The sequence below is a fragment of the Xiphophorus couchianus genome, chromosome 8 (genome assembly GCF_001444195.1).
Source record: "Xiphophorus couchianus chromosome 8, X_couchianus-1.0, whole genome shotgun sequence".
Taxonomy (NCBI): Eukaryota; Metazoa; Chordata; class Actinopteri; order Cyprinodontiformes; family Poeciliidae; genus Xiphophorus; species Xiphophorus couchianus.
This window is the reverse complement of record NC_040235.1, coordinates 26,736,855-26,749,014: the sequence shown is the minus strand read 5'-3', so window position 1 is coordinate 26,749,014 and position 12,160 is coordinate 26,736,855. Positions and strand designations below refer to the sequence as shown.

The window sequence follows — 12,160 nt, the reverse complement described above, 5'->3', positions numbered from 1 at the left end:
CTCGTGTGTCTCTGTGGCAACCGGCTGCGCCCACACCCATCTCCTCAAAGCCAACAAAGCCAATAACTTTGAAAGCTTTGAGGCGTTTGCCCATGTGAAGGGTCTCATGTTTGTGTGTGGAGACGTGTGTGTGAGACGGGATGAGAGAGGAAAAAAATGGAAGAGGAGAAAAAAAGAAGATGAATTAATCAATCACACTTGTTTTCCCAGTGTCGGGGAGTGGGTGTAACAATTTTTTAGATAAACCGCGCAGAGCACAGATAGAATTATGTGTGTGTGTTTGAGAAAACGGACATTCAGGGCTTTGACTGATGAGGTTATGAGAGCTCTGCTGAAAGTAATCGCTATGGCAGATTGAAAGCCCAGGTCTGCGCAGGTTGCATGTGGGGGGATAAGAGCAGGCGGTGAGCGGTTCAAGGTCAACCCAAGGGGGAGTGTCACTTTACCCCCACCTCCGCGCGTCTTCAAACATCCTCTAATCTGATTTGCTTACAGGAAATGCAGGTGGAGGAGCTCTCCACCGTGCGACAGACGTTACAGGCCGACCTGGAGACATCGATCCGCCGCATCGTCGATCTGCAGGCCGCCCTGGAGGAAGTGGAATCGAGCGACGAGAGCGAGACCGAAAGGTAGTTGGACTCGAGGCATGGGGGGAAACTCTCCGATTAGATCATCCCGTCCATGTGTTTATGCCAAATCTTTAACCACTGTGCTTCTAAATCCAGCGTTCAAACTGCAGTGGAGTCCTTCACTCGAAAAAAAGACCTGTAAGGAACCGATGAGTGTGTTTGAGGTGATGGTGTGGGGCTGTGCTTCCAGGGTTTGTTCATGTGACTTCATAACATTTCACCATAGAGAGTGGTTTTGGAATTGGTTATATCGTTGAAAAAGAATATAGCCTATTTTGGGATAATTCTTGATTTTCCAGTTTGTCTTGGATATAAGTTCCAGCACTAATCATAACATTGGACTCACCAAAGCTGCTTGACACTTCAGGCAGAGGAGCCTTCAGTTTCAGGCTACGCTTTGAACTTTGAATTCAGTATTCTGATCTACTGTTCCTGAAATCAAAATCCAAACTCATTGGTTCACATTTGTTGAAATCGTAATACCAAACACGACCTGATGGTTGAGCTCAAACTGACCTAAGCCTGTTTGGGTTGAGGTTTGTATGCTTACTGAACGTCACAGTTATCCAGTTTTCCTAAGAACCGGGGAAGTTCTTGTTTCCCAAAAGTCATATCTGCTGTTTACCTTGCAGGTTTTCAAATAAAAAATAAGAGGTTTAAATCCAGTAAAACAACAAGCAGCTAATTCACTCGCTGCCACTGTTGTTCCACGTCTGCTTTTGTTTTTTTGACATATATTTTCTACCAATGGAATATTTTTCTAGACAGGCTTTTGTTTCTAAACATATATCTAAACATATATCATATATCACTCCATGCATCCATTTACCGTTTTTATAAAGTTATGTTTTCCTCTTGCTGACAACCTTTTTAAGGCAAATAATTTGAAGTGCTACGCTAACATTAGCACGTTAGCTGTTTTGTTGTGACCCAGTAGGAATTTAGCTTTTAAACATTTCAGTTAGAATACTTTTAGTCAACAGACAAAAAGTTGTCCTCCTACTTCATAAATGTAGTACTTTAATCATTAGAAATGTTCATGCGGTCCGGGTACCAGAATGCTAACTAGATCTGCTGCAGCCTCCAGACAAAGCTTCTTCAATTGATAGGAAAAACCTAGATACTCAACACATACCGTTTAGAGCAAACTTCTTCTTCTTCTTTGGTTTTTACTGGCAGCTTACAGATTTAGTGGAGCAAACTTTACAAGTCGTGTGCATGATAAGATGTCTTTTTTTTCTTTTTTTTTAAATGGCGCTAGAAAACATGGCTGAATCTTCTGTACAGTAATTAAACATTTTTCCTTTTGGTGAAGTCTAAATATGGAAAGGTATAAAGGAATCAATGGGCAAAAAGGTTTAACTTTCCATTTTTAAGTTGCAAATATCAAATCTCTTTAGCTGATTGTGTGTGTGATCTGTTCCTGTAATATGACATTGGTGAGAACAACTGTGTTACCGACGCAAATATTGAACTTTGTAAATCAAATCCAAGTACAAAGAATTATCCTTCAAGCAAAGTCAACTAAAATGACTGCATGTGCTGCTGTAGTGTCACAGCTGTAAAAATGTTTATGACGGCCGTAAATTACACGTCATATTTAAATTATGTTAGGCTCCTGATGGACATTTCAGGATCAACATGAAACAATGTTGCTGTGAAGCATTTGCCTCCTTACCCACTTCTTCTGTTTATGTTGGACTTTAGTGTTTCAGACCATCAGACATGCTAATATCAGACACAGATAACTCTAGTAAATGCAAAAGGCAGTTTTCAAATGATGATTTCATTGTTTGTTTGTTTTTTTAAAAGAAAAAGACTTTCGAATGTCAGACCAATAGAATCAGGAAACGACTTGATAAAGCCTGTGAGGTAGGTGAGATTTCACACCTTCAACTAAAGAAATTCAAGAATATCAAAGTTATTTCTAAAGCTTTGAGACTCTTGCATACCATAGTGTCAGTGAGTTATTGTCCACTGCTACGAAGGACCCAGATCACTTCCAGGGTGAATCAGCAACACAATCCAGCAGGTCACAAAAAACCAAGAGCATCTGAAGCACCACTGAATCCTGAGCTGCCTCAGTAAAGGTCAGAGTTCATGACTCCACAATATGAAATCGACTGAGCAAACATCCGCTAAAGTCCTTCTAACCTGTTCCCCCTCCCCCTCCAAAAAAAAGAAAAGAAAAAGGAAAACAACATATTGAAAGTCTTGATCTAGTCAAAACCTGGACTTAAATCCTATTGGTGAAATGACCTTGAACTGAGTGTTCAGACTCAAGGACTGTCCAACGTGTCTGAAGCTCTTAAAAATAAATCTGCAAAGAAGACTGGACCTAAAACCTCCAATGTGACGTAACCTCTATTTATTTATTTATTTATTCTTAACTCCCCAGTTAGGTGTGTCTTTGAGAGTTACTTTTTTATTTTTATTTTGATGTGCTTTATTTGTGCACAATGACATTAAAAAGAATTCTGTTTCGAAACAATTCTTTGGTACAGGGGAAAATGACGTTTTCCCATAAGGCCAAGCTGCTGTAGGCACCGTAACGTCTGAATAATACGAGTTGTGATTTGTACTGACTCAGATTATCTTGGTTTAGTGATCTTGAAACAAAAGTGTGGAAGAAAGAATCTGTAAGGTGGGCAAGTACTTTAATAGCTATGTGCAGCCAGAACATGATCCAAGGTGAGATTGTTTTAATTCATGCTTTCAAGTAAATTCATAAATGCAGTGCAGCTGTAGCTGTAAATCCGCCCTGGCTTGTGGTGAAACCAGCGGTTATTGAGCTGCCATGTTCATAAGGTGCTTGCATGAGCCTCGCTGCTGGCTGCTGGCTGCAGAAGCAAACGGTCAGCCCGTGTGTTAAGGTGTCTTTTCCCCCCTGCAGTGACTCTGTGTCCAGCGTCGGCTCTGTTGGCTCAAAGGACGTCGGAGAGGGCATTCGCTCCCGTAGAGGTGGCTCTCCCTTCAGCAGCCAAGATGGCCGTCAGTCTGTCACCGACACCATGAGCACCTACAGCTTCCGGTGAGTGTTCATAACATCCATAAATCCAAGTTGTACAATTAAAGAAATGCATAACTACAAAATAATTCAACCTACTAAATTTACACAGTCTCACTTTTGTTTTAGTCTTACAGTTTAACAATCTGTTAGAAAAATTAAAATTATTTTTTAAAATGTTTTTTAAAAGGGACAGTATTACATGAAATTGATTTTTTTTTTTTAGTTTTAGTTGTAATGCTGTTCCCTTGTCAAAAACACCTTGAGTGTTGCCTTGATTCTTTCATGCATGTTTGAGAAATCCTTTAATCTCCATGGCAACCATTGAGCTGTGCAAAACACCTGACTGGACCTAGCTCTGCCTTCGATTCACAGCTCCACCTTTCTGCTGCAGTCGCCAAGCTTCAGAGCTTCTGCCTCACAAAGCAACCATCCCTACAACCTCCCCACTCAGCTCCTTCAGACTAGCCAGCAGCAATTAGCAAACACCTGGTGGAACGGAGCACCTGCTGAGCTCATTATAGGAGCAACTCTGGTAAAAACGTTGTTTAAAGGCTAATAGAGGAGCCATGTTGTGATGACTTCCTAAAGGCGGAGTTTCAGAAACAGCTGGAGATTCTTAAAGACACAGAACCCCAATGTCAAGTTGTTAAATTACAATGTCAATTTTCTTTTGATATATACAGCATTCTTTAAACAGGTGACATAGTCACTTCATTGTGCTACAAAATTATGTTAAATGTCTGGAAAACACATAACACCGCTACTTTAAGCCACTTTTTCATTAATTTGGAGGAATGCTGAGGGTCATCGTCCATTGAGAAGATGACTTTATGCCGAGGCCATAACTTCTTGGCTCATGATGCTGCTTCATCTCCACATGATGTAAAGTCACAACACAACACATGTGATTGTCCACAGCTGATGTGTGCTGGTCCAGGAAGAGTGAATGCTGCAATCAGTGACTCGAGGCAATCTAAATGCGAATGAAAAAAAAAGGGATTGGCTAAAGTAGGCAGGTCAAAGCTTTAGGAGGACTGGAAAAAGGAAAACTGGACTCAAAACTCTGTCTATAATACTAATAAATATGATAGTGCTGTGATCAGGTACTGTAACAGACGTCTTTCTGTTATCCATCTGCAGTTCTTGTTTGGACCCTGACGATGAGGGCTCTGAGGCCGGCGGTGTTGGTGGCGCTGGCGGTGCCAGACATCTCAGCCGGGCTCCGTCCTCCTCGGCGCTGTCCGAGCTGCTGGACGGACTCCGGAAACGCAGGGCGAGCACAGAGGTGGCGGACGGGGCTGGCAGCGCCGTGTCCCTTCCCATTTACCAAACCACCGGAGCCTCCACTCTCAGGCGGAGGTCATCGGCTCTTTCCCTCGGTCCGGCGGATGTCCAGGAGCTCCGGCCTGGCCCTGGCATCCTGAAACCGCCGTCCCCTCTGCTGCCGCGCGCCGCCAGCTCTCGCTCCGTCGCCGACTCAGAAAAGCTCCCTCGCTTCAACTTGAGCGGCTCGGCCTCCTCGCTCCCGTCCCTGCCTCGCCTCTCCTCTCTGTCTTCTTCTCTTGCCTCCCGCCATCCTCCTCCGCCCCTGTCCATCCCCGAGGAGGACCAAGACGAGCCCCTGCACTCGGCGGCCGCTCCCTTCCAACGCTCCCCACAGCCGCTGCGGCGGTGCATGCTGGAGAGCGTCGCGGCTGCTACAGACGGAGGCGAGGGGTCCCTGGTGTCGGAACCCATGGTCTTCCAAAACCGGCGTCTGACCGGCGGCTGCGACGACGCTGCCTCAGACATCCTGCCCGCCATCCGCAGGGCCCAGTCCACCAGCAGCCTGGCCAGCTCTATCAGAGGAACCAGGAGGGCGCTGAGCGTCCACTTCGGAGAGCTGCCCCCATCCACACGCAGCAGGAAGAGCTCTGAGACGGAGTCGTCCAGTTCAGGCGGGTCAGGGGGAAGCTCCCAGGGCAGCGGGCCGCGGCGGAGGCTGGAGCGACCGCAGGGACAGAGACTGGAGGCGGAGGGGAGCGAGGGGGGAGACGTGGCTTCAGTCATGAAGAAGTACCTGAGGAAGGAGGTCGACTGATGCAGGCCAGGTGAGCTGTAGACAGGAAATGGAGCGCGGGGTTTCCCTCAGTGTTTCATAAGCCTGGCAGGCCACCAGGCTGTACTTCCTCCCCCACCAGGCTGAGCATTGTTTGTTCGTTTATTTTTATACACCAGGAACATTAACTGTGTTTCCACTACAATCTTTGTCTATATTCTGCTAATGTTTAAGAAACACAACTTTGCAATTGTGGTGTTTCCATTAAATAAAAATGAAATTCAAATCACATGTGAATAAACTTGTTCCCATGATAAGTTATTAAAATTATGGCAGCAATGGATGTAAACAGTTACATGAGATATATTCATAATACAGCCATGATGCTAACGCTCAACATCTGTCAGCCAATCAGAGGAGACGTCAGCGTCTCATTCAGGTTTTGGAGCGATAGGCCCCGCCTACCTGGAAATAGTTTTGGGGAAATTCTAATCTGTGATTTTACAGAAGAGTTATGGATTCAACACACTGGAGTGATACACAACTTTTTATGAACTGTGTGATTCTATGAGCTGTAGTGGAGGCAGATGCAGCATCACCTCCTGCTACTTCCTGGTGGGTTCCGGTTAGCCGGATGTTACTACTGGATGTCCACCAGTAGTAACATCCGGCTGTTGATCACGTGACTCGTGTGTTGTGAAAAAAGTTTCTCGATGCGGCCAGACAAAAAGCACCTGAACATGAGGGGTTTTTTGTTTGTTTTTTTTTAGAAATTGACGTGTTCTCATCATGCAAATTTATTTTAATAACTTCATTTTGCACAGTTGTAGAGTTGCAGACAGAACAGACGGATAAAGCGCGGTTTCTGGGTTTTTTTTTTTTTTTTTTTGGACTGGTGTGTAACAGTTTCGCCGTCCCTGCATCCGCCCGTCAGCCTCACACGCTAATATTTCCAAATTGCGACTCCAGTGAACCTCTGGAATTTTTTTTTAATAACTTTTAACATTTAACTCAAAAACGCGTCGGGCCGCTGGTGGACCGCCCTGCTGCCAGGCTTCGCAGGTTTCCGGGGGAAACCCTGGAGTGGCGTCTGAGGGAACGTTTTCATTCACACATCAGGTTATTCATGCATCAAATGACTCCAATATCTGGGCCATATTTCCCAAAAGCATCTTAAGCTGATTGAGAAATCCAGCGGAGGGATCACTGCTGAAGTCACACCAGTGCAGCGTTTTATATATTCATGACTTAAAACAGGCAGGTCCCTTATCAACAAATGAGCCACCAGCTTTGGCTGCTACTGATCCCACAGCATATTACTGTGTGCTGAAGATTTGCTTCTATTTCTGTAAAATATTGAAGTTCCTCTGAGTTCCACACACATTCAGAGGAACTATATCAAATTCTCACGGCTAATCGAAACCCATAATTTAGCTTATATTAGGAGTTGAATACCACATGAGACCAAAAGAAATTTGTAAATGGGTTTTATTGATTAATCACATTTTTTTGATTTATGAAGATTTTATATGTGGAACATTGTGATTTCTTTTTTCACCAATGCACTCACTGTGTAGTGTAGGTCAACTCTACACTAACATTATTTTTTTTAATGACGAGAAAAGAGTCAGTTTACAAGATTGCAGTCATAATACAATAAAGTCAAAATAATACGAGTATAAAGTTTTTGTATTACCAGAATAAGGTTATAATATTAGGAGAATAAAGTTTATCAGGACTCCCAACATGAAAATAATAATAATAACAAACTAAAATGAGCAATGTTGAGCATCTGGTAACGTTATACTTTGTTTTTGGTTTTACAAATGAAGAAATATCTAATCTGTTAACACATCGGCATCAAATTATTATCAGTAGCAGGACTTTAAATGACGCATCGTGCCAACAAATATATGTGTGATTTTAATTTTGTTTATTTAATGGAAACATAAATGGGAAGTAATGTTTTATTGACAGAATATTGAGAAATTTTGCGCACTTTTGTAATGGAAACTCAGCTAGTGAGAACATACTGTAAAGTTATGTCCTTTCATATAATGTACTCTGGTTGGCTTTTATTTCAAGGCTAAAAATTCAATTTAAAAATGCAGTATATCCAAAAACAAAACTTTTTTTGCAGATTGTTTTATTTATTTATTTTCTAAATCCATCCATGCACTTTTATTATCATTGTTAATTTTTTTGCCTGAAGAACTATATGAATGTGTTCAGAACACGGCTTTAAGGAGAAAAATGCGATCATTATCAGGGAAACGCAGCCATGATTATTTTGGCAGCGCTGTGCAGCAACCATCAGCCACGGCCATTAATCACATAAAACAGAACAAAATAATGTCATTTTCTCCCAAATGAGCTGCTCCTGCTGAGGGTCGGTGTAGCGTGACTCAGGCAGAATTAAAGAGGCCTCTTCGTTTCCAGTCCCGGCTGAATATGAGGAGAGGTTCTCAGGTGGTAGACGGATCCAGGCCCGGACTTGTATCTGCAGCTGAACATCATCACACCCTGCTTTCACGTCAACCTCTCTGTTCTGACCATCATGTTCTATTATGCTTTTTTTTTTTCTTTTTTAATATCCCATCAGCCTCCTTGTGTGTTGGCTTCCAGCTGTGAGCTTCAAAGAGACTTGCAGACCACAGGATGCTGAATGAAATGCTCTGGAAGTCGACGCTGATGCTTTGGACTCGTCATCCGAATATTAAAGCCACAGGAAAAAACAAAAACAAAAAAAAAACACGCTCTCTGTATTTTCAAATACGTTCTGTTTGTATATGATTAAAAATGAATGAATCATTTTTGAGTTGTGTCTTTGTGCATTTCTTACTTTGAGCCTTTCATTTGAGTCCATACAGTGCATGTTGCTGTTCTTTTTCATTTTTAAAAAATCCTTTTTTGCTCAGAAAAAATTTTCTTACACATATGCAAAATGTGCTTCACACTTAATGTGTGGAATTTTTATAAAGATATGTTTATTCTATATCTATTCAAGCTGTCACCATGTTGTGACAGTTTGGTATCAGAGATCATTTGTGAAAAAATGTAGCTTCTCCCAGTGTTACTGTCGTGGTCCTCAAAAATCGGCTGCTTTACAAACACCAGCTTAGAAAACTGCCTTTTATGTCAAATATTTTAAATATACTCAACACAAAAAATCAGTGAGTAGGCAAATTTCCTGCAAATAATGTAGAGTTTCCACAAAAACAAAATCTAGGAATAGGTGAATTAACAGATTGAAGTCAGAGGTCTCATTAATATGTCAGTGGATCATTAATATGACTCAAATTGAACTTTCTTTTTTTTTTTAAATTGAATTGTCGAAAACTGTCTCTGTGGCCTCATAGAATAAAATCCTTTACCGTCCCACGGTGGGGAAATTCAGTTGCAACAAGGTAAAGTGAAAGTTGTGATGTTCTGTCTTCTTAATGACTGGATGCCTGCTGATCAAACTGCGTTTGCTAAAATGTCAAATGTGTAAAAATTCCACTCATATTTCGACTCGGCTGCTCATCCTCCTTTCTGGATATGAACCAGAATAATGGAGTATCAGCTTGATTGTAATGTGCAGAAATAATTCCTCGCTGAGTGCAAGTGTGCATCTTGGTTCAATGGGTTCATCAGTGAACACGCTTCCGCGAGTGCCTGGTTAGTGATCGAGTAGGTGTGAAGCGTTGTAAAATTTTGCTCTCAGCTTGGAGAACCCGCTCGTCTGTGCTTCTGTCTGCTCAGGGTCATGTTCCACCAACACGATGTTGCGGTTCCTGCGTGTGGACTCTTTCTCTCTCACATTGCTTCGCCAGAATGTACCGACACTGGTAACTAAAAGACTCCAGCTATCTCAGAAAACAGTAGCTCGTTCCAGGAGCATTTATTGTGTGTAATGTGATCTACCCTGGCTCTGGTTGGAGACGGACTGGTGAAATCCAGACAGCTGTAACCGTATGAAAGAGAACTCCTGGAAAAATAGTAGAGGAACAACATTTCTTTTTCAGTTTTTCCTGTAACTAGAGCAGTGTTAAAATATGTTGCATGCTGTGCTATCAAAGAGTCATATCAAAAGACTGAATAAACATGCTAATGTTAGCTTAGTACAGAACAATGCTATGGGAGAAAAGGTACTGGCTTAGAGTCATGGTGAATAATGAAGATCTAACTGTTCACATTGTCCTCTGCATAACGACAATGAGCTTTGTACCCGTGTTATATCACATATTAATGTTCATGGAGTCACTTCATCGTATGTTATAGACAACTGAACTTTCATCATTGATGATTGGGTTGCATCTCTGCTGACATTTAGAGATTCTTTTCCTGAATTCAGTGCCTGAATTTCAAAGATTAAAGGCGCAGCGCTACAAGACTCACAGACGCTGCACAGTGGGATTAAGAGTAAAACATATTGAAGAACTCCAGAAGCAGCTAGAAGAGATGAAACTCTTAGACTGCATATTTATTCACTCTTACAGTCTATCTGTAAGCATGGAGCTCATGGATAAACTGTAGAGCATGTTGTGTTCTCTTCCATCCTGCTTTACAGTAATTATTTGATTAAATGTTTTCACTTCCAAGTTCTTTAACGCACACTTGGATTATGCCTACAACATTTTGAGCATTTTGCGCTTCTTCTTGTTTAAATGGTTTTACAAATGCAGCTCGTGGCCTACTTTAGCACCTCGAAGTGACGCAGGTGTCATGCAACCGAGTTTGCTGATTGGCCAAGAGTCTTGACCCATTTATCCCAAGAGGTTTTTCAAGATTTCCGACTAGTTGAGAAGTGAGTGTAGATGCTGCATAGAGCTTATGGATAGACAGAATTCATTGTTTGTCACAGACATTAAAACATATACAAAGTACAAACGAATGTAGAATTCGTTTTGAGTCCACATATGAGGACAGTAAGTGACGATGGGAAAGCAAGTGGAACTCCTTGTTTTTTCGTACAAACCTGGCAACTAAAACGGATTCTATTCCATTTTCAAAAAGCCCAATCATCCACTCATCCAGCCATTCATCCATCCATTCATCCACCCATCATCCAGCAGGATTGTTTTGTTAGACTAATAGGTCCAGAAGAGAAACCCAAATATCCTCATGTTTACTCAAATTATATTTGTCTGATAATAAAACTTGTTAATTATCAAGTTTTATCATGTCAATGTTCCAAAGTATTTAAATGTAACAAAATAGAGTAAAACGAGAAATCTGTAAGGAGCCGTATACTTTTTCACAGCACTCTTGTACTTCCGGCAGCAGTCTGTGGGAAGCAATGAACGCGCAGCGGAACAGCGAGCTCTCATTAGGAGCTGAACAGCTGCACATTAGGTAGCCTATGCCACGTCAGTGGAGGAGCCTCCTCTGTGACTACTGTACATCCCCGCTGCATCAGATCCTCTGGGCTCCATCCGGGCTGAGCAGGAGTCCTGTTCACTGAGGCCGCTGCTGCCGCTCCGAGTTACAGCTACAGGACCGGCGGCCTCTCCCTCTGACTCTGACTCTGACTCTGACTCTCCCTCTGACTCTGACTCTCCCTCTGACTCTCCCTCTGACTCTGACTCTCCCTCTGACTCTCCCTCTGACTCTGACTCTCCCTCTGACTCTGACTCTCCCTCTGACTCTCCCTCTGACTCTGACTCTCCCTCTGACTCTCCCTCTGACTCTGACTCTCCCTCTGACTCTCCCTCTGACTCTGACTCTGACTCTGACTCTCCCTCTGACTCTGACTCTCCCTCTGACTCTCCCTCTCCCTCTGACTCTCCCTCTGACTCTGACTCTCCCTCTGACTCTGACTCTCCCTCTGACTCTGACTCTGACTCTCCCTCTGACTCTGACTCTCCCTCTGACTCTCCCTCTGACTCTCCCTCTCCCTCTGACTCTCCCTCTGACTCTGACTCTCCCTCTGACTCTCCCTCTCCCTCTGACTCTCCCTCTGACTCTGACTCTGACTCTGACTCTCCCTCTGACTCTCCCTCTCCCTCTGACTCTCCCTCTGACTCTGACTCTGACTCTGACTCTCCCTCTGACTCTGACTCTGACTCTCCCTCTGACTCTCCCTCTCCCTCTGACTCTGACTCTCCCTCTCCCTCTGACTCTCCCTCTGACTCTGACTCTCCCTCTGACTCTGACTCTGACACTCCCTCTGACTCTCCCTCTGACTCTGACTCTGACTCTGACTCTCCCTCTGACTCTGACTCTGACACTCCCTCTGACTCTCCCTCTGACTCTGACTCTGACTCTCCCTCTGACTCTGACTCTCCCTCTGACTCTCCCTCTGACTCTGACTCTGACTCTCCCTCTGACTCTGACTCTGACACTCCCTCTGACTCTCCCTCTGACTCTGACTCTGACTCTGACTCTCCCTCTGACTCTGACTCTGACACTCCCTCTGACTCTGACTCTGACACTCCCTCTGACTCTCCCTCTGACTCTGACTCTGACTCTGACACTCCCTCTGACTCTCCCTCTGACTCT

The 12,160-nt window shown here is 43.4% G+C and overlaps 1 protein-coding gene across 3 annotated transcripts in view; it reads left to right on the top strand.

Annotated features, from left to right (window-relative positions):
* Positions 1-8,495, top strand: part of myo18b (myosin XVIIIB) — a 48,547-nt gene extending 40,052 nt beyond the window's left edge. For 2 of the 3 annotated variants that reach the window (XM_028026594.1, XM_028026596.1), the window contains exons 40-44: positions 496-629; positions 726-767; positions 3,523-3,660; positions 4,780-5,729; positions 8,280-8,495. In XM_028026594.1, coding sequence (XP_027882395.1) covers positions 496-629; positions 726-767; positions 3,523-3,660; positions 4,780-5,719 — 1,254 coding nt within the window. In that variant the 3' untranslated portion in view covers positions 5,720-5,729; positions 8,280-8,495. The remainder of the gene's footprint in view (positions 1-495; positions 630-725; positions 768-3,522; positions 3,661-4,779; positions 5,730-8,279) is intronic. The other variant, XM_028026595.1, reaches the window with a different exon arrangement.
* The last annotated feature ends 3,665 nt before the right edge of the window (positions 8,496-12,160 follow it).